Source organism: Sturnus vulgaris, chromosome 3 (assembly GCF_052056855.1).
Source record: "Sturnus vulgaris isolate bStuVul1 chromosome 3, bStuVul1.hap1, whole genome shotgun sequence".
Classification (NCBI taxonomy): Eukaryota; Metazoa; Chordata; class Aves; order Passeriformes; family Sturnidae; genus Sturnus; species Sturnus vulgaris.
In genome coordinates this window covers 21288554-21308965 of record NC_142245.1, presented here as the reverse complement: position 1 = coordinate 21308965, position 20412 = coordinate 21288554, and the positions used below count along the sequence as shown (strand labels likewise).

General features: G+C 40.5%; 1 protein-coding gene across 10 annotated transcripts in view; it reads right to left on the bottom strand.

The window, feature by feature from the left end:
* The window catches only part of ESRRG (estrogen related receptor gamma), a 371585-nt gene that overhangs the window by 331012 nt on the left and 20161 nt on the right, over positions 1-20412 (bottom strand). For 3 of the 10 annotated variants that reach the window (XM_088161167.1, XM_014876868.2, XM_014876872.2), the window contains exon 2: positions 6466-6511. The exons of 5 other annotated variants lie outside the window; for them this stretch is intronic. Coding sequence is in view for 2 of the 5 variants with exons in the window: in XM_014876872.2 (XP_014732358.2) it covers positions 6466-6511 (46 nt within the window). In the remaining 3 variants the exon portion in view is untranslated. Of the gene's footprint in view, positions 1-6185; positions 6221-6465; positions 6512-20412 lie in introns of all 10 variants that reach the window. 2 more of the 10 variants (XM_014876867.2, XM_088161166.1) reach the window with 1 other exon arrangement.

The following is a 20412-nucleotide window of genomic DNA, read 5'->3' as shown; positions in this document are numbered from 1 at the left end:
AAATGACAGGCTTGGGAGGATATTTCATATTTTAAACAAGGTTGATGGTGGAGGAGGGGAAACAATAAATACAATATTTTTTTTAAACCTCATGCTTCAAAGCTTAAATTAATTCCTAATAATGAAAGATTAGGATGAGAACGTGTAGAGAGAAGATTATCCCAAGTCTGCCCATTGTGAGGCTCTTACTTGAGGTACTTGAGGTGCCTGGGCTTGGCCATTGCTAGAGACAGAGCAGGAGGATCTTGGGAATGATTAATTTCACACTCTCTACATTTCATCTTAAATAACTAAGACACAAACAAAAGACAAAAGGGCTAATTGTTTTGAAGGCAGCAGACTTATAAATAAATGAAATGCCCATCACTTGCTATCAGGCTGTACATACCACAACCCTGACCAGACAAGTGCACCTTGCTGCAGCCGCCCTCCTCCTCCTCCACACCTCCTCCTATGCTTCATCCTGCTTGTAATTTCACTGTAATATCCTCGGGGCAGCAACCACTCCACATTTACACATGAATTAGAACAACACCTCGCACAATGGCATACCAGTCCTGATTGGACCTGGACTGCTCCTGGGAATGGTACTATAAAAAGAGCTCATAAATGTATAGAGTTCAGCACAGTAACACACACACACACACCCCGACCTTTTAACACAGTTAACATCACCAGACTGTTCACTCTGTTTTCACAGTAAAACTGCAGATAGTTTAATCCATTTCTAAGCTCCAAGATGGTTGCAGGATGAGTAGCTAAGATCCAGCAGACCTCCAACAGGACACTCTGTGAAGTCAGGCCTTTGCAATGGACCCCTGCACTTACTGCTCAGTACAACGACAGAAATGCTACAAGATCGTGTTATAGAGGTCAAGGCTTAAGGTTGAATCCTGCTAGGATTTGCATGGAAGCTGATCCAATGATGAGCTGGGGACATTCAGGATGGGTAACCCAAAGAATCCACAGTGTCAGTCACATCACCCCTGCTACAGAACTAACTTGATTAGCCCAAATTCCCTTCTGATTTCCTTCCTTCCTTGGGAGAGGCTTTTGACCTTTGAGCTAATGTTTTAATATATTCTGGAATTTCAAATTTTGTACATAATAAACTAGTTATTTTCAGGTACTTCAGATATAAATAACTCCAATACAAAATTTTAACTTGCTCTGGCACTCAGTCATGCTATTTTTAACTGAAAAGATAACAAATAGATTTGAAAATCTTTAGCAACATATTTCCATTTTTCCAACAATCCTGACACTCAATTATTTCGTTGGATGTTTTCCTGAAGGACTATGAATGGCCAGTATGATTCACAAGAAGCAAAAAAAAAAAGGAAAGGAGTGGGTACAGGTAAGGCAGCAAATTAAGAAGTAACTTGAATGCATATATAAATTCAAGCACCTGAGCCCTCTTTAAAGTCAGGTTCCATGTTGTAGTCACTATTTGCAATAATTAATATCTAGAAAAAATGGAAAAAATAGACAAAATGTAAAACATATTAAAAATCTTAGTTAGAATAGAATGGACACTTTGTCAGGCTTATATTCTGCATTTGCAGGGCACCAGAAATTGACCTTAAAAATTCATCATAAAGATTACACCTGTTAGCAACTGCATTAATCTCTTTCAAAATAAAATAATTTTTTTAAGTAGAAATGATTTTTTGTTGATTTCCAGACGACAGATCTCTTTTTTATTTGCCTAAAAACGCCACACAATCGAATTGTGTGTAAATCCAAGATCATAATTCCTTTTTCTCTGGCTCCTGATGGGATGGCAGCATTACAGGGCCCTTTATGTGCTTTTTTATGTAACATTGTACTCAATGCAAGTTTTGGCCATGGCATAAGTGTGGAGATTTTCACAGAGATGTGACCCTCACTGCTGGACATTCTCAGCCTGAGCAATTCAGCTTCTCCATGAACTGCCAGCAACTTGTGACTTGACTCTTGCTCTTTTTACCTGAGGTACTCATGGCTCCAACAAAAGCAAACTCTGTCCAGTGTCACACTTCCACTCTGGAGCAAAGATCCCCCAGGAATGATCTTCTTACTTCTACAAAGACAGTAACAGACCGAGGTCTACATGGAAGAGGCTGCTGACAGCCCTGCACACACTCAGTCATAGCCAGATATGTGACAAAGTCCAATTAAATCCTATTAGGGAATAATACAAATGACAGAGATTAAAGAATACAGTTAACTCCTAACAAGACAGCCCATAAATCTGTTCAGAACCTTCAGAACTTACTACCAGAACAAGAATCTCAGGGCCTTTCATTTTAACAGACCTGTTGTCCACTGTTGCTTACAGACAAGATATTTCATCAACTTTAATACTATTAAAAGATGATTATGCACTGAGCTTTTCTGAAATTGTGTAACATTTGCATGGTATAACACATACTCTTAACTTGTTCACTGCAGTCTGATTCAAAGTGCTATAAATATGTTTGCCCTTTCTGCTAAGCCCGCCTAAGGGATTAGCAACCCCCCAAAAGTTCAGTTGAATATTAACTGCATTAACTTTGCAGACTGTAACATACTGTTACACTCAAACAGCCTACGGTGTGGTATGGATGACTTGGTTAATAAAAAATGTTTTCTTGCAAAGCCCGATTGCTAGAAAAAAGAATTTGCTCTGTCAAAGGGGGTGACCTCTTCCATTTAACTTCATAAAGCAAACAAACAAAAGGGAGAACTTTACAGGGATGTCCAGAGAAATGTTTATCATTTCATCTGTCAAACCAGATGGACTTCTCTTGGCAACACAGCACCAGCTCCACTCTACGTTGGAAATTAAGTCAGTTCACCATGAAAAAAACCTGTGAAATACAGCAGCAGAAGTGTCACCTACTGTAGTAATGTGAACTCAAAAACTGTAAAAGAAGTATGTTTACTCACTTATTCTGTTAAATAAGAAGTGCTTTGCATGCCAACTCCCATAAAAAATTCGTGTGCTGGAAGACTCCTCAGCACAAAGTTATACAGTGGTGAGGACAAATAAAAAGAAGAGGAAATATTTAAAAGTTGGAAGAGGGAGAGTTGATAGGAAAGTGAAAGGGAGCTGACTTGATAGCTAGTGACAAAAGTCAAGGAAGAGCAGATTCTTGAACCTCTTAAGCAAAAACCTCTCAGGCAGAGTCAGGGGTTGACTGGCAGTATCTGATCAAAAGATGAAGAAAGAGAAAGAGGAAAATGAGAAAAGCTGGGAGAAGTTTCTTAAGGTTATGAGGTAAAAACGTATTCAACAGATTGCTAAAATACTTTTAAAGATTAAAAAACCTTCCTTCATTATAACTGCAGTAATAAAAAATGTAGAACCTATTATCGGATGAAAACAGAAATTGCACAATATGAGGATTTTTTCTTTCATAAATATATACACAACACAAGTGCTCTCCAGGCTGCTGTGGGAACACGTAAAAATACTCAAAAGACCTTGATCCTGAATGCTACAATGAAACCTTTCTCATTTGGTCTTCAAGGATCACGTCTGTATCAATTTGTAAAAACACACTCTCCCATACAAGGCACTTGGGTGTAACAGAAAATAAATCCAAACTTTGAGAATTAGAAACCGTATTTCTTCATAATGCTGGACACTTACTTGTTTCTGCCATTCACCATCACCATTATGTTGTCTAGAAATGGAGACCAACAATAGATGTAGGTAATTACACAAGAACTTAAACTGCAGAGAGCTTCAGACCACAGCATTAAACTGGAATTAAAGCTTTACAGGAAAAGAGAAATGTTTCACTCCCTGCAATCACCTCCCTCCCTCAAACAGACACTGCACACCTGCTACCCACCAGCCAGATGGGACTGAATTCTCCTGAATCAGATCTTGGATTTTTAAGCTCAGCTTGAGTTCAATTGGATTTCAAGACATGAAAATATATTATCATTTCACATTCAAAAAATTACACCAGTGTCCAGGAACTCCTGGTTTCAGTGCTGCTTGCACAATCAGATATGTACTGAAGTGGGATAAATGTCTCAAATGTCCTAATAGAAATAAGTAAAACGCAGCTTTGCATCATTTTGCATCAGTTTGCAACATTTATTTTAATTACACATGCTCACTTAATACATGAAAAACAGAAAAAAATCTGATTTTAAATCATCAGCATGTTAAGTGAGACTGGGAATGGAACTAATTTGCAGTGACCAGTAATATTTTTTTTTAAGTCCACAAAGGCAATTTAGCATCCCAAACTCACTTAAACATTGTAGAAACTGGCCCTTAATGCGCAGGTATCATAAAATATTAACACATGTTAAGAAAGAACTGGGAAGCATTATATTCCTAGAGGATTTGCTAAGCTTGCATAATGTAACATTTGTTGTCAATAGTTTCTTCAGTAAAGAGATCTCTAGCCTGCTCTCCAGAAGAACTCTCTCTCTCTCTTTTTCCCTCCCTCTATTCCAGCAGCACAGCTCCACCAAGTCCCTGTTGCCTGCGCTTCAGTGGAGTGACAAAGCCACCTTTGCCAACTGGGATTGGTCTTTGCCCACCTTCTCCTTCAGCCCCGAAACCAAGGTGGGACACGCAGGGGGTTAACGAGTCCCCGGCCATCAGCGAGCCGCTCTCTGCAGGGCATCTGGAAGCTGCTGCCGGTGGTGTTCCGCCAGAGCCGCGCCTGGCAAGTGCCAAGGCGCAGGAATGCGAGTCCTGCCTGCTTGGCCAGCCTTGGACTGACCTTTAGTCGTAACAGGGAACAGGAGTTTTGTTAGTGAACACAGAGTTCTGGTCTACACATTTTTTAAATTGATTCTTTTATTGATGTAAAGTGCCCAGGTGCCCTCACGACAGTCACTAATATAGATTTTGAAAATAAAATTAATTAAGGGCCAGTCTGGACCACCTTTACTGTCACCATGTAGTACCCTTTTCTACAAGTAACAATGCTATCAAGCAGCGAGCACGAGTGGAGTGTTTGAGGAGTATTTCATTACATCCCAAAACACCTAACCATGGAGGTCAAGATCGCTGTCACCTATCTCTGCACACACACACACACACAAACACACACACACACACACACACTCCCTCTCCTCTCCTGTCCTACCTTCCAAAAGGGGAAGCGAAGCACAGAAAGCTTAGCTGGCCACAGGCAGCCGTGTCAGAGCCGTGCCGCTCTGGGCTCCGTCCGTCCGGAGCACGGCACAGGGAGCATGGCACAGGGAGAGCCTGAGCGGGAGCAGAGCAGCCTGGCACGCAGGCTAATCTGAATTACACTCATCCAGCCCTCGAAATGGTTCCTCATTAGCTGCGGGTTAATGGAGTCCCAATGAGTAGTGTTATTTTCATCCCCTGCCTACTGAACACAAAATTCATTTGCAAATATCCTGTAAAATACTGCAAAGCAAGCCAAACAGATATGACAACATAAGAGGCATACTATTTATGGAATGCACTTACCGTCATTTGGAAAAGGAAGCTGACATAAGCAACAGCCTAAATTTAGCAACACATTTAGTTTTTATTCACTAGTCACAATGACAACATTTTAGAAGGCTACTGCACACCTTGTGAGCCAAAAGGTTCCTCTGAAATCAAGACAGACTTTGATCTGAAAGGAATTCGGGATCAGCTCCTTAATGAATACAACACTGAGTTAAATTAAGGCAATCACCATCTTGACTTTCTATTCCAAGTAGATATAAAATTACATTGATTGCAGGAAATGGTGGCATTCAAACAATATTGCAATGGCCAAAGCCTGAAAGCTAAATTCATTGTAAAGCTAAACTAGGCTTTCAGAGGGCACCATTTGATTTCAGGCAAAAAAGCATCTGCAAACCACATATTTTCAATTAATAGTGTAAAAGGCACAGAGTAAGAAAGGAAAAACACAGGTCAATATGCCACATGCCACTCAAAGAAGCAGAGTCTCTGCATGAAGATACTGTTCATATATATATATGCATGTACATACATATATACGTGACTGCATGCAAGTGTTTTGGACTTTTCTGGTTGTTTTTTCAAGGCAGCCTGTACTACAAAGGCCAAATTGGAGCTCCAAAAAGCCACAATGCATCTATGAACAGCCTGACAATGCTCTTTTACCCATACTATCTTTAATTCAAAGTAATTTCAAATCAACAGCACACAAAGTTAAACCTAGTTCTTTTGAAAACTCAGAAAAAGAATTAATTCGAACCCTTACCTTTGGCACCTTAAAGACTTTTGGCCATGACTTACCTGTATAAATAGAAAGAACTAATTTACTACAGAAATGCCCATGGGCAAACATGTTCTGGCTAATGAAGTGTTCAGCTTTTGCATGATTAACCAGCTGGTGGGGGTGGTGTAAAAATTACAGGGCATAAAATAATAAGAAAAATTGATTAGCAGCTCTCTTTTAAAGCACTCGATGAAAAATTTCCTTATTTTTGCTGAGCAGTTTGGAAAGTGACTGTACAGAAAGACAGACTTGAATGACTTACCAAGGAGTCAGGCAGAGACTGCACCAGGCACTCACTCCTCCAAGACCTGCATCGCAGAGAGGTTCAAGTGAAAAGCAAGATACCAACCAGCACCGTGGCTGGATTACTTATACAACAAGTCCTGCCACTAGTCATAAGGGTAATTTTCTACTATATGGCAAAAGGCATTATATCAAGTTAAAACCATGATTATGCCTTGGCTCAGTTCAGTTTCTTCCCCAATACTCTACACTTTAACACCTGAGCTGGCTACAGCTATTCCCATGAGCCAATTTAAGAAGTGCCTCCATATGTACAGAAGAATTCACATGCTACTTGGAAATAATGCACATATTTAGGTGATGCTACATAAAAAAGACGGGGTTTGCACTCACTAGGGACAAAAATACTCTTTACCCTTACCATCCTGTACAAGGGGTTCCTTACAAGCTCACATGCTCTGCCCTCAAAATAGGACCTAATTAGTGTACAAATATTTGGCAGACAGGTCACGAAAATAAATTTATCATTAACTCTCCCCTAAACCAAGGCAGGTTATCCTGGAGCAGTTTCATTCCATACACATTTGCTCTGGGTAACCCTTCAGCTCAGGTACAACTAGCACATAAGAGTTTCTTCAAGAAGAAAACTCACATATTTTTATGGCATGGAATTACTGCAGAAATATGAAAAAGCTGCTCACATAAAACATATGTACCAGGAATAAAATATGAAAACAAAAATGTAAGTTACAGATAATTTGCAGCAGGCCTTTGTAACAGTCACAGTCCCTCTTTAATGTCATAACTTTTACGGAAAATGCATGTTTTTACCTATTTATGGACTTTCAAGGACCAGTTTACAGCTGTGTACCATGGGAGACACATGCAAAGAATTTGCAATGTGTTCCAGCCCTGGGGATGCAACCATAACTCCAATGCTGGGATTTCATGGGCTGGGAACCTACATTAACTCCCTCTGGCAATACACAGGCTGTCCCCTTACACCCACAGCTATTTCTAACCATAACCAGATATTGCCTCCTCGAGAGTCCTCTCTTGTAGTATGTGATGGCATATGATATACCTTCATGTGCCCAGTTACCTGGATATTAATTCAATTCTCAGATCATTCTGGTGTACCATGCATGTTGTGGCTCAAAATACTCAATCATACCATGGGATTCTTTGTGAGGAGCAGTCATTTTACCTGAAGTAAAAGTTATTTTTTTACAAGAACCAAAGCAGAACTCTGTAACCCATTTTTCTTCTTTTCATGACTCCTGTATTTACTTTGCTCAGGAAGATAGTAACATTTTAAATGCACACAAAGAAAGATTTTTCCATGCAGTTTCCTATAGGAAACTATATAGTTGCTATATAGTTGCCTATAGGAACCAGGCAGATTATCCTGAGAACAGATTGCTTCACACCTACACCAAACATTTACACTGAAGAACTGGTCAGGTCCATGCAGGTAAGATAACTCTACAAATATTCCATGGAGGTCTTTCTTTCTTATCAGGTACATCTGAGAAATCGTTCCACTAACTTTATGGTCAGTGAAGACTTCTGATATCAAAGAGGTTTTTGCCCATTTTCTAGGCATTGCTGGATCACTGGATCTTTATACACTTGCATAGATCTTGTTTTCAAGCCTCCTCTAACTTTTTAGAAACATTTCTACATATTAATACTTAAGAAAGTGGGCACAGAGCAGACACGAGCAAACCGAAATAGAGGAAAACTGAAAACACTGGCATTTCTCTCAGTACATCAGTTGTGAAAGTGCTACTTCCAGAGAGAATTCATCATAAAAAAGGAGAAATTTCTAGTTAAGCAAGAAGTGGTATTAAATTCCACCTAATACTAATTTCTATGGTCATATTTGAATCATGAGCCATTTCTAAAATGTCGTGTATTTCTAAATTCTAATATCTATTTCAGATAAACTGGGACCCTGACAACACCGGAGCTCGTAAGCTGTGTGTGAAGCTATTTTCAAACATGGTAACAGCCTAATATGGTTACAACACAATTTATTAATTGCAGCTATACTTGCTAAGAAATTATGCTGTGCAGTATCTAAGTAACATCATAATTTTAGCTAGCCTACTTGTTTCAAAAGTAAAAAAATTTTTAAAGCCTTTTTGCTACAGAAAGTGAATTCTTGTTAAAATTGTAGTTCCTTAAAGGAATTCAGAAACACAGATATGAGGCACAGCTGGTTTACAGAAGGCAAAACCCAATTCTACAGACCTGTGCATCATACTCCAAAAGCTTTATGTAATTATCTGTTTGTTTACTTTTGAGCAATTGCTTTGGAAGAGCCCCCCAGTGAGTGCTTGTTATGTGCTCTGCAAAAGGGTCAAGCACAACATACAGGCTGCACACTGCAGGTTTGCCTTCAAAGAACAAGCATACACAAAGGTATTTAGGTGCTTAATTCCACTTATATCCACTCTCAGGGAAATTGGTAGAGAGTAAGTGCCTCTGAGGACATGATCCTTTGACATCAATATGGATTCCTCAAATGGATCCAGGTCCATGCTTTTATGGACACCAGAACAGCAGAAAATAAAAACATTCTGCTTTGTGGCTTCCTTATCCTCTTCTACACTGGAGTTTCTCTAAGACCATGGTTCCTGGTAGAGGACACAACAGCCAAACAGGCTGGTCTAATTAACCAGAGTTTTTCATACTAATTAGGAACAACATGAGCATTAAGCAATCAATAGGACACCTTATGCCACTACTGCTTAAGTCTGCTTTGACTGCTTTTGGTTCAGCTGTACCCTTGAAGCATATTTGGAGGGTTCTTCCTGACACCCTCCCACGCAGCATCAATTTTTAGCAACAATAATCTTTCCCATTACACTAGAAATTGATAAGCAACATTGTTAACCTATGTGATGCAGCTAAAATTCACATGTAAAGTGCCAAAAGGATTTTTTTTAAATTTTGATAAAGTATTTTGATCACTTCCAATGTGATTACACACTTGACCAGTGAGTAACATGGTATGATATTCACCATACTGCAAACAAGTTGCATACAGACTTGTTTAACACACACATCCCACTCAGGAGCAAGGGGAATCATGCTCCACCATTCACTGCACACTCAGCAACTCACTTCCAAATTCATATGAAATAACAATGCAATGATTTTTTCAAAAGTCATTTAAAACTCTTTTTTAATAACTTCTTAAGGAGAACTGTCAAGAAAGTAGTATGTCTTAAGTATAGACAAAACCAGAAAACCTGCAAAGCATCTTTCCCAATTGAGAGACTCAACTGCTAAAATTAGCTCTTGGAATTTCTCCTTTGGGTGCCAGTTCAGATCTTGCTCCAAATGACCATTAACAATCAATCCTACTGACTTTGAAATAATCCACAACTACTCAATAAGACCTGTTTTCTAATGAGGTGCATGCAACCGCCTTACAAAACATCACATTCTCATACCCCCATTTTAAAAAATGCACTTTTGTCCAGTGTCCTGAAACTAACTGTACAAACACAAAGAACTCAGATGCCCTCTCAACCCCCACTGGAAGTGACAAGTGAGTCCTTCTAAAATTGCAGACACATACTGTCAAGTGCAGGTGTTTGTAAACAAGTTTGGAAATGTTTCTAATTATAAATCATAGGAGTTAAAATTAGAAGTCCAATCCGCTAGCCTTAAAAAAAAGAACTTCCAAAAGTGTTCGTCTAAATGACAGCAACCAGTGATGTTTCATTTAGTAACAAGAGCAGAATTCCTGTGCACACTGCTCTTTATCCAACTTTCCACTATGAGTTACGTTTCTTAAAAAAAAAAAAAAAAAGAGGATTTGATAAGAATTTTAATTTGCTGTCATACTATGATACTGTATTTTTGAAAGTACAATCTAAAAATACCCTATTCGCAGGTCTCCCGCGTTTCATATAATTATAAAGAGGGAAAAAAAGTTCCCAAATCTTCTGAATCTGTCTTGGCTGACAACATCAAAGTTCAGCTTTTATGGAGAGCTTCCCACGCTGACCTTCTGAGAACTCAAACCAAACTCTACTTGAGGGAGCCTTACTCTTCTGGATGAAGTTCTCCTCAATAACTTCAACTACTGCACAGCTAGGCTTGCCTGGCACAAAACTGCTGAGACACCAAACTCGGAAGGGCAATCCCAGCTGATGGAGATCTCGGGATGCTGTCACTGAACTTGAGATGTCTCAGACTTTCCTTCACTACTCTGATGTGGAGGTCAGAAACGCAGCTCTAAGGAGCCACATGCTTCGACCAACACTTCAGACAGAGGCTGAGAAAAGGCAAATCCTGCAGCTCCCATACACCATTTACAGTGCACTATGAACAAGGTAGTGCAGGCACAAAGATGGACTTCACCTTTGCAGAAGTTTAGGGAGAGGGAGCTCTTTTAAGAGGAAAAGAAAAAAGATTAATTAATCTCATTATTTCTTAAAGGAAACATAACAGCATATTTGAGCATGTCAGAATAGTTTCTGCTGATTACAAGTGAGCAAACATGAAATAAATGCAGAGAGGCTCAACTATGGCCTTGATTCAAGAACGGGGTAGCTTCCTGCTGCACTGTCCTGAAGAAAATGGCAAGGAACGTCCATTAAACAGTGAGGACCTGCTCCAGAACAAGGTGAGACTGGCCCTGCCCAGCACATATCCCTCTGTTCCCACTTACAGCACAGACAGGTGCTGCGAGGGGCAGGGAAACAACAGCTTTTCATCCCCTGCACAGCCAGCCTCCTCCTCCTCCGACTCCACTGGGAGGTTACATGACAGAGGAAAAGCCCAAACCCATCCCCCTCAAGAACCAGGACAGAAAGTAAGTTGTCCATGTCTCATCACAGTCAGGGAGCTATTTCATATAGCAACTACTTATCCAACCTTTCCTTTTCAGCCTTTGCTCTGTAAAAATAATAGTGTAAAAAGAATTTTTTTTCTGGAGAGCCTTTTGAAATTCACCACATTCAACAAACATGACCACACCAGTTCAGTGCTATACAATCTTGTACCAAGCAAGTGCAGTGCTTTCAAAGCAGGAGTCTTGAAGGCGGCAATTCCTTTGCTGCAAGTCGTAATAGCATAAAATAATGAAATGGTTTGGGTTGAAAGGGACCTTAGTGGTGATCTAGCTCCAACCCCACTCTGATGGGCAGAGACAGCTTCCACTAGACCAGGTTACTCTAAGCACTACTATCCAACCTGGCCTTGAAAACTGCAAGGGCTGAAGCATCCAGTTTCTCTTGGCAACCCTGTTCGAGTGTCTCACCATCCTCACAGTAAAAAACTTCTCCCTAATATCTCATCTAAACCGGCCTTCTGTCAGCTCCAAGCCATTTTCCCTCGTCCTATCACTATACCCGGCTAAAAAGTATGTCCCCATTCATTCTTACACGTCACCTTTAGATTCTGAAGACTATAAAACCTCCTCAGGGCCTTCTCTTCTCCAGGCTGAACAATCCCAACTTCTCTCTGCACAGAAGTGCTTCAGCCCTCTGAGCATCTTTGTGGCCTCCTCCAGACTCACTCTAATGGGTCTACATTCTTCCCGTGCTGGGAACTCCAGAGCTGGATGCAGCACTCACCAGAGCAGAGGAGAGTGGGAGAATGTCCTCCCTCAACCTGCTCACCATGCTGCTTCTATTGTAGCCCGGAATATGGTTGGCTTTCTGGGATGCAAGACCATATTGATGGGCTTTACTGAGTTTCTTATCAACTAACCTGGAAATGTTTCTCTCTTAAGCCATTCCCTGTCTTTTAAAGCAAATTCCTTTTTTTTTTTACTCTTTTTGTTTGTGTGACATGAGTAAGGGAGGGAGAAGCCACTTTGGTGAAAGGACCACAGTAATTAGGAACAGAGTGATGGTGCATCTCACCTGCAGCTGGTGGCCTCTGCCCCTCTTTTCCTAGGCTTGGGTACCTCAGCCTCCCCTTTCCAGGCCGATGCTGTGAGAGCTCCCTCTCCTGTTCCAGTTTAACCAACATTAGACCTTGCCCTGCTGGAAGCGTGGCCTGAGTGAACAGAGCAGGTTCTAAGAGTGTCTCAGCAAACTAGGTTTCCTGCTACAAACTGACGTCAAATTAATTCCCTGAGGGGGAAATAGTACAAACTTCCAACTAAAACCTAGGAAAACTTACTTCTTTACTGAACATAGATTCGTGTTCACATGCCCAAGTTGGTATACATACTGTGGATATTGTGTATATACAATATATACCCTCATATGTATGGGGACACACACATACACACACACATAGCATTACAAATCTTTAATGCTACTAACCTCATTGCTATTTTAACTGCAAGCAAGGATAAAAATCATTAGTTTCTACATGCCCATCTAAACTTCTGAATGTACCCATACTGGACTCACCTAGAAAAACATTTTTTCCTAAATGAATACATATTGGAGCTGTGTTTGCAAGTCTAAAAAAACCAGGCTTGTTCACTGCATATATAAATATTTTAATTAACAATAAATATGTATTTATGAGATTCTGCATCAAAGTCTAGATCGGATAGAACAATTAACCCATTACAGTTTTCTAAGATATTAGATGAAAGAAAGTACATTTAGGAAATGCATAATCAGACTTAAATTAAGCATTTGAGTGGTAAAATAATCTCAGATAGTGCTTTATTTCTAATATTTTCTGCATGCTCAAAATGAAAGCATGAAGAGCTGCGCAATTGCATATATCTTCTACCAAAAATAGCTGAAAAATACTATAGAAGAGTGCCTGCTGGGTTGGTTATAAAAGTAAAGTATAATCCATTAACTGCTAATTAGAAGCATCAGAAGCAGGCTTTGCTGCAATAAGAGCTGGCCCCTAAGTAGATGTTTCTGTAACCATTTAAAGGCACAGGGTTTCTCCAGTTGCTGAGAATGGAGCTTGGATGGTTTCAGCATAAAGGCCATGTGAAAAGAGACTATGGCACTTGGCCATGTTACCCAGCTGTTTTCTAAATATGATGACAGGTGCCATTTTTTCCATTTGATCGTGGAACGTAATACATCTTCAAACAAATTTTCCCCAACTAGTCTGGTGCAGTTACATTTCAGAGATTCAAATATACGAATGTTTGCTTTTTTTCTCTGACAGACACATATTGCAGAGCCTTTGGCAGATATTTCATTATCGGCCTTTTTCTCAGAGCTGAATTTTTAGTTTATGTATTATTTTGCTTTTTACTGCCATTGTAGGAGGGAAAGAATAAGCATTTGGGCAAAGGATTTAATTCTGAAGGCATTAAAGAAAGGGGGGGGGAAGAGCTACTATTTATCATTAGACAATAAATTTGACTTAAATAAGGAAGAATCTTCTTCCTCTCTGTTCACTACGTCCTAAAGGATGGGAAGTATTGCCATAATTTCTCCTCTTCTTTATCTGACTAGCTACCTGGTCAAACTGAGCTCCTTTTCTGACATTGAAAGGCCAAACATTTGATCCATTTGCCTATGAAAAGGTCTTAAAGGGTTAGGGCAAAATAAAAGGTGAAGCCAGAAGAATTCCCAGTACTCTAGCTCCCTCCTAGAACTACCCAAGACACAGAAAGCAGCAATTATAGACATGAACAACGAAGAGATGATGCCTTGAAATGGACCACGGGCTCCAAACCCCAGCCATGCTGCATGTGGAGCCAAAGGGAGCTCAGCTTCCTCCAGGGCTGGAGCAGCCTCGAGCAGTGCAAGAGGACAGGATACAAGTCAGGCTGCACAGCTCCAAAAATCAGGAAAAAAACAAGCAAATAACTAACTTCTCGTGTTAAAAAAGGGATGTAGCTAGCACAAGGGGAAATAGTTTAGGTCAATGTTTTGGGCTTTTCATCTCCATGGATCGATCAACTAGTAAATATAGGAAGAAAATTTGTGTGGGGCAGGAAATGAGGGCATTCAGCTTTTTTCTTTCTGCCCTATTTTCATCTACAATACAGAAGAAACTAATTTCTTTTAAAATGGTGGTATAGGGGCATCCATTAAGGAAAATTAAGATGGTAACAAATCATTTTAGAAAGGTAAACATCTAAGAAACAATAAAAATAAGATTACAGTAGAAACAATAAAATCAAACTTAGTTTAAACCAATGTCTTAAATACTTGTTAACCCTGGCAGAAGCTCTTAGAAGGCAGATGAGTATATCTATTTTCATTCTGTATGTAAGAAAACAACCATAAAATGCCCCAAAGCCACACAGGGAGTCAGTGTCAAAGACATGATTAGTAGTTCAGAAGTTATCTGATTCGGGTCACATGGTGTTCCAAAAACCATACCTAAATATAGCATGCAAGAGATCTGCACAAAGAGCAATCCCATGATGGGAGCACACTAAACTCTCCATAAAATTAATTAGGGTTATTTTGAGGCAACCAAAGGAAAGCGAGAAAAAAAAAAAAAAAATCAATCCTTGCCCTGCCCAGTTCTGCAAGAGCAGATGTCTCTGGTATGAACAAGCCTCAGTGTGCAGCCCAGGCACTCAGGGAGATGGTTCTTGGGGAAAACCCCACACAGCACCAATGTGGAAGGTGGGTGGGTGGCACAGTGTAGCTTTATTAAGGAATACAGCTCACTGGGGAAGACGATGATCCTGTCAGCAAGGGGATCATCAGGAAGCCAATACTTGAGTTCTTCTGTTGCTGTTAACAGCATCCTTCTAACACAAAACAAAACCACCTTTTCGGAAAGGGAAGGTCCATGTAAACAATACCCTTGGCACAGACCAAGACTCTGAGAAACAACAAATGCTTCCCAAGATAGAATGGAAAGAAAATTTCCCGTTGGAAATTGTTACCCCTGGAAATCTCCATTAGTTTTGCCCCTTGACAGGGAGGAGGATTTTCTCACACAGCCTAAAGAGCTTCTTCTAACAGCCTTCCCTACATGTAGGCTTAAGGAACAACCTCATGGAAAAGCATGCAGAGCCTCAAAAAGCACCGGGAGCAGGAGAAAGGGAGAAGTGTTCCTCAGGTCTTTTGAGTTTCTTTTGCTCCCTCTCTGCTAACTGGGCACATTTTTTCCTATGTTTCCTGAACACTGAATTGCCACGTGGCTTCTGACCTCTGCTGACCTACAAGCTGATTTCAGCCAGCTGGCCTAGTTCACAATTTTTAAAAACGAGAAAACTCTGCTGGTGAATGCCACGGCAAAGGTTTTAGGATGACCACAATCATCAATTTGCTTGGGTATCACCTTTGTCCCTAAGTACCAGGGGGAACACCATTCTTCCCTCAAGCACTAGAATATGCAAGATGTGTTGATGTTACCTTGAAAACCTGGGCAAAGCTGAAGCAGGGGCGACAGAGAGCAGGACAAAGTGCAGGACAAAGCTGAGAAGAGGCAGACTTGTGAGGAGTGCTGCTGTCAGCAGGTAGAAAGCAGGCTCTTGAGCCCAGACCACGGAGCAGGTGCTCCAGAAGGCAGGTAACAAAACAGAGTGAGCGTGGGACACGAACTGCAGATTTCGGCTCCAACGCTTCAGGCCATTAGCAGGTGCTTCAGGCAGTCATCCAAATCAAAGTAAGAAAGTGGAAAGAGCCAAATGCTGGTTAAAGAGGTTTGCTAACATGAAAATCCCAGCACGGGCAGTTAAAACTCTTCCCCGTTGTGGGAGCAGGCTAATAAGAAGAAAAGAAACAAACAAAAAGCATATGCAATTTTTGCAAAAATGGCTGTGTTGGGGATTTTACTATCCTGTACTCCGAGCCCCGAGATGCAAATGTTGGCTGGGATGCTGAGATCAGCAGTTATATGTCCTCAGGTGGTTAGAGACAAGACAGAAAAGAGCTGGCATTTGGGGAAAATAGAGGGCCCATTTGATAATGCTTCACTTGATCGTAAGAGGGTTTCCCCTGTGGGTATTGTCCCAAAGAAAGCTCCAGGCAAGTTTAGAATGGTTCATTACTTGTCACATCTAGAAGGTGAGTCAGTTAATGATTACACTGACTCCCTTTTGACTTCAGCTTCATATGTTTTCAGTCTGAGAACTGTGCTCTCATCAAGTCAAATACCTCTCACCACAAACAGAAATGTGGAGGGCATCTGCTTTTCACATGCTCACAACTGTAGTTATTTCATTTATCAGGATTTTCCTGGCATTTTGCAAATCATATTTTTGGTAGCTAATATGCAGCATTTGTAACCCATGTTCACGGTGTGTCACTTTTTTATAATAACGTACAGTTCAGAGACCTGGCACTTCCTTTATCGGGATTAGTCTCCAAAGGGCCCAGTACTGGGGCCTTGAAAAGATCTCTATAAAATCCGAATATCTGCTTCCTCAAGCGTTAATTCCCCAAGGTTCCCTCAACCTGGAACAACCCTATCTGGTTGAATTTACCTTACAAAGACATAAGAAATAGAACTGGCTACTCCAAACAGTTGTTGGTTCAGGCTAACTATACTGGCCAATGACAGTATATTTTAATCAGATGGTCACTTGAACATTATTGGTAAAGTTCTCCTCGCTGAGGCTTGCATCCCTTGCCAGAGGCTAGCAGGCTTGACAGAAGGAGAGATACAAATTCCTTTTATCAGAGTAACATGAGTCAATATGTGGAAAGATACTTCCATCTGCTCTGTGTTTCTGGTGACATGACATTACTGAACAATTTAGTATACGTTTATAACAGAACAGATAAAACAAGATGGCTCAACTACTATCATTTATGTTCCACATGTATGGGGAGCTCTCTCAAGCCATTTTCTATAGGAGTGGCTAAGACCCACTATGGAAATTCTGAGGGAAAAAACATGTTGCTGTTTATTTCAGAGAGTTAATGGCACAGACCGACAACTATGGTGCACTTCCAAAAAATAAACAAATTATCTTTCTCAAATTGCTCTCCAAGGAGATGCATTTGGTCAGTACAGAAATTGCCAATGGAACCTGCTGCATCCAGCAACTGCAAACACACACAACCTACTAAACACAACCCATGAGTAGAGTGGCCTGTGCTGTTTCTGCATCAATTTTGTGTCCCTGTATGTTACCAGATCCCTGGGACTTTCATGGTCTGTGGGCAGCAAATCGGCTGAGCCAAAAGGGAAGGTTCCACCTGACTAGGCCAGGAGGAGCTATATTAAGCTTGTCTCAGCTGGAGGTCATTCTGCATATTTTGAAGGCTACTTTCTTGGTAGCTGGTCAAGCAACCAGTGACCAGAAATTAAGAACCTAATCTGTGTAACATCCATAATACTAAGAACACTTCTGAAGTCCAGACCCTACTTATATGAAGTTCTTAATTTCCAAAATGTTTGACCAAAGCCATTTCTCTCAGGGCCAAGCAGGCTCTTGGGTTTGTTAATCAGTTGTTTCATGTCTTATTTCTAGTAGGCTGCTGGTAGCCCTGCAGCCAAGAATTCATTTTCACCATTCCAAAACATTTTTTGATACTTCCTGACCAAATGGCTTTGCAGTAGAAATTGGTTTCTGTCACCATCTGTTGTTCCATAGTTCGGAAGGGCTAACATTTTCCTTCAAGAGGGAAAAAGTTGGGGAGGATGCATGGCCAATACGAATGGAATAGACACTCTTTTCCTTACTGTCACTTTATAGGGAAGGCTTGGCCTATTTCTCAGCAGCTGTGAAATTGTCATCAGCAGGATTCTTTACAAAGCTTGGTGGCATATGGAATATATTGCTCACTTCTTAATACTGTAAAAACAACCTTGCTGCATAACTGAGCTAGGCAAAGAAAGCAGGTGCTTGATAAAAAAAAAATCCATCATGCATTAAGCCTCTATAGACTTTGTAGAAATTCTAGACAAGGATATTTTGGAGACAAGTATGGTTTCGAATTAACCAAATAATATTTTACAGAAGCCCCTAGGCTTCAGAGGTGGGACAATCCCTTAAAAATGACCAGGTGAAATCACTGTGCCACAGGATAACATCATATTCTACCATTCACAAAGGCAAGGTTCACATTCCCCACTGAAGGGAAGTGTCATCACCTGCTTTGTAAGACATTAAAAACTGATGCAAGGGTCTCGTCTCCATTTCTGATGTGGTAAGAGACTATTTATTTAGCATCAGCTTTAGACCATCTGTTTTTGTCACAGCCTGGCCTTATTTTTACATCTTCTTAACCAATAAGTAAATTAAACAAAGTAACAACAACAACAACAACAATAATAGTCCATCTATAATAATAATAATAATAGTAATAGTAATAATAATAATAGTCCATGGCATTCTGGTAACCATACACACTAAATTGCAAACACGGGGCTAGAATTGCAGGAGTTCAGGTTCTCACTACAGGAGACACCCAAAGAACAAAGGGTAAATAAGCTTGTTGAATATGCTGGTCTTTAAGCAGTCAAGAGCACTGAAGAAAAAAAGCATGAAAATAAGACAAAGTGTCAGAAAAGAGATTATGATGTGCTGCAGTTATGTGCCCACTGCTGCATACTCTGCAGTGAATGTCCACTCAGCCACCCCTGCACATACACGCAGGTATATTCATGGTCATCTGTGCCCTGCTGCACCTGGAATGGCCCCAGCAGGTGAAACCAAAGGGCCACTTAGGCTGACTGGCTTGTCCAGGCCCACAGCAAGCAGCAGATGCTTAGTGAAGGTCATGGAGCAGGCCTATAGTGACAATTCCCCAGACTACTCTTCCCAACATCCATCTATTTGTGGCTCAGAGACTTTCTTTAACAAAATACATACAATTTTTCCAGATTACTGATCTGCTTTTAGAAATCTTCACTTGCAGTTACAGATGATTACTCAGAGCAAGGTTCTCCAGCTACATTGCATGTTTCTTGTACTAAGTGAGCTATTACATGTCGATATGGAAAAATCCAGCCTGCTGCCCTCATCCCAGAGGGAAGGGCAAACTGAGTATCTGGGCAGCCCATGCTGCCTGAGCTGCTGTACAGGTCTTCTGTGCACAAGTCCAGATAGAAGAGGTCTGCTGCAGCCATGACATGGCACAGCAGGAAAAGTCTCCTTGTGATGGTGGAAGTTTGGAAGTCCTATCCCATAGGTTATGATTTTGAGCTGCACATAAACCATTAAAGCCATAAATACAGATCTGTCATCTCTGGGGCTCTGAAGCTACCCTTTGATCTCCTGTCACTGTTTAGATAAGTGGCCTTTTAGCAAAGCAGGATAGGGAGCACATTGCTGGGCACTGAAGAAGTACCAGCTACATGGACAATCACGGGACAGCATGCACCTGTCACCTCGTCACAGTAACACACCGAGAGGGTCATCGCTCTTCCAGAGGCATCCAAAAAACCAGTTCTTGTTCATGGTTCAGTATGTTTGCTATTTATGCACTTCCTCATTGCTCAAGTAACTACTGTATTCTTTACCACCCAATAAAATTAAGCCGAAAAAGGAGAGGCCAAAGAGATGTGCAGTATACAACAACAAGACTCTCCTAGCAGTTTCACACTCTATTAATGTAATACACAAACCAAAAATAATACAGACTAAAGCCTACTATCAAACTAAGCAGGCTTAAATAATATTTAGCTCTTTCTATCGTCCAGAAATCTCAAAACACTTTACAAAGGTGTGCAGACTGGGAAGAGCCAGAATGCAAGCTACTCCTAGGAATTTGCTCTTGCCATTAGACTGCATTACTACGTCCAAGTACGAGTACAATTCTCTTGCAGCTAGCATGGAGACATGCATATGTGCATTAAAGGAATAATTTTTCCTTAATTTTCTATGCACTGATTGCTTTTAATACATTGTTTCAGACATTCTGTGTATAAAAGTAACAGCTTACTATGCACCTATGTTACTCTAACTACTACTACAGGCAACAAGTAATACCTCATGCAAGATGCAGTCCTCCTTTCAGTTACAGTAGGAATGTAGTCAATAATCAAGCTATAAATGTCTCTTCTCAAAACCTTGAAACCAAGGAAAAAGTAGGTTTAACAATCATTAAGTGAAAATAAAAAATATGATGATCGAGGAAACAAAGATAAAACC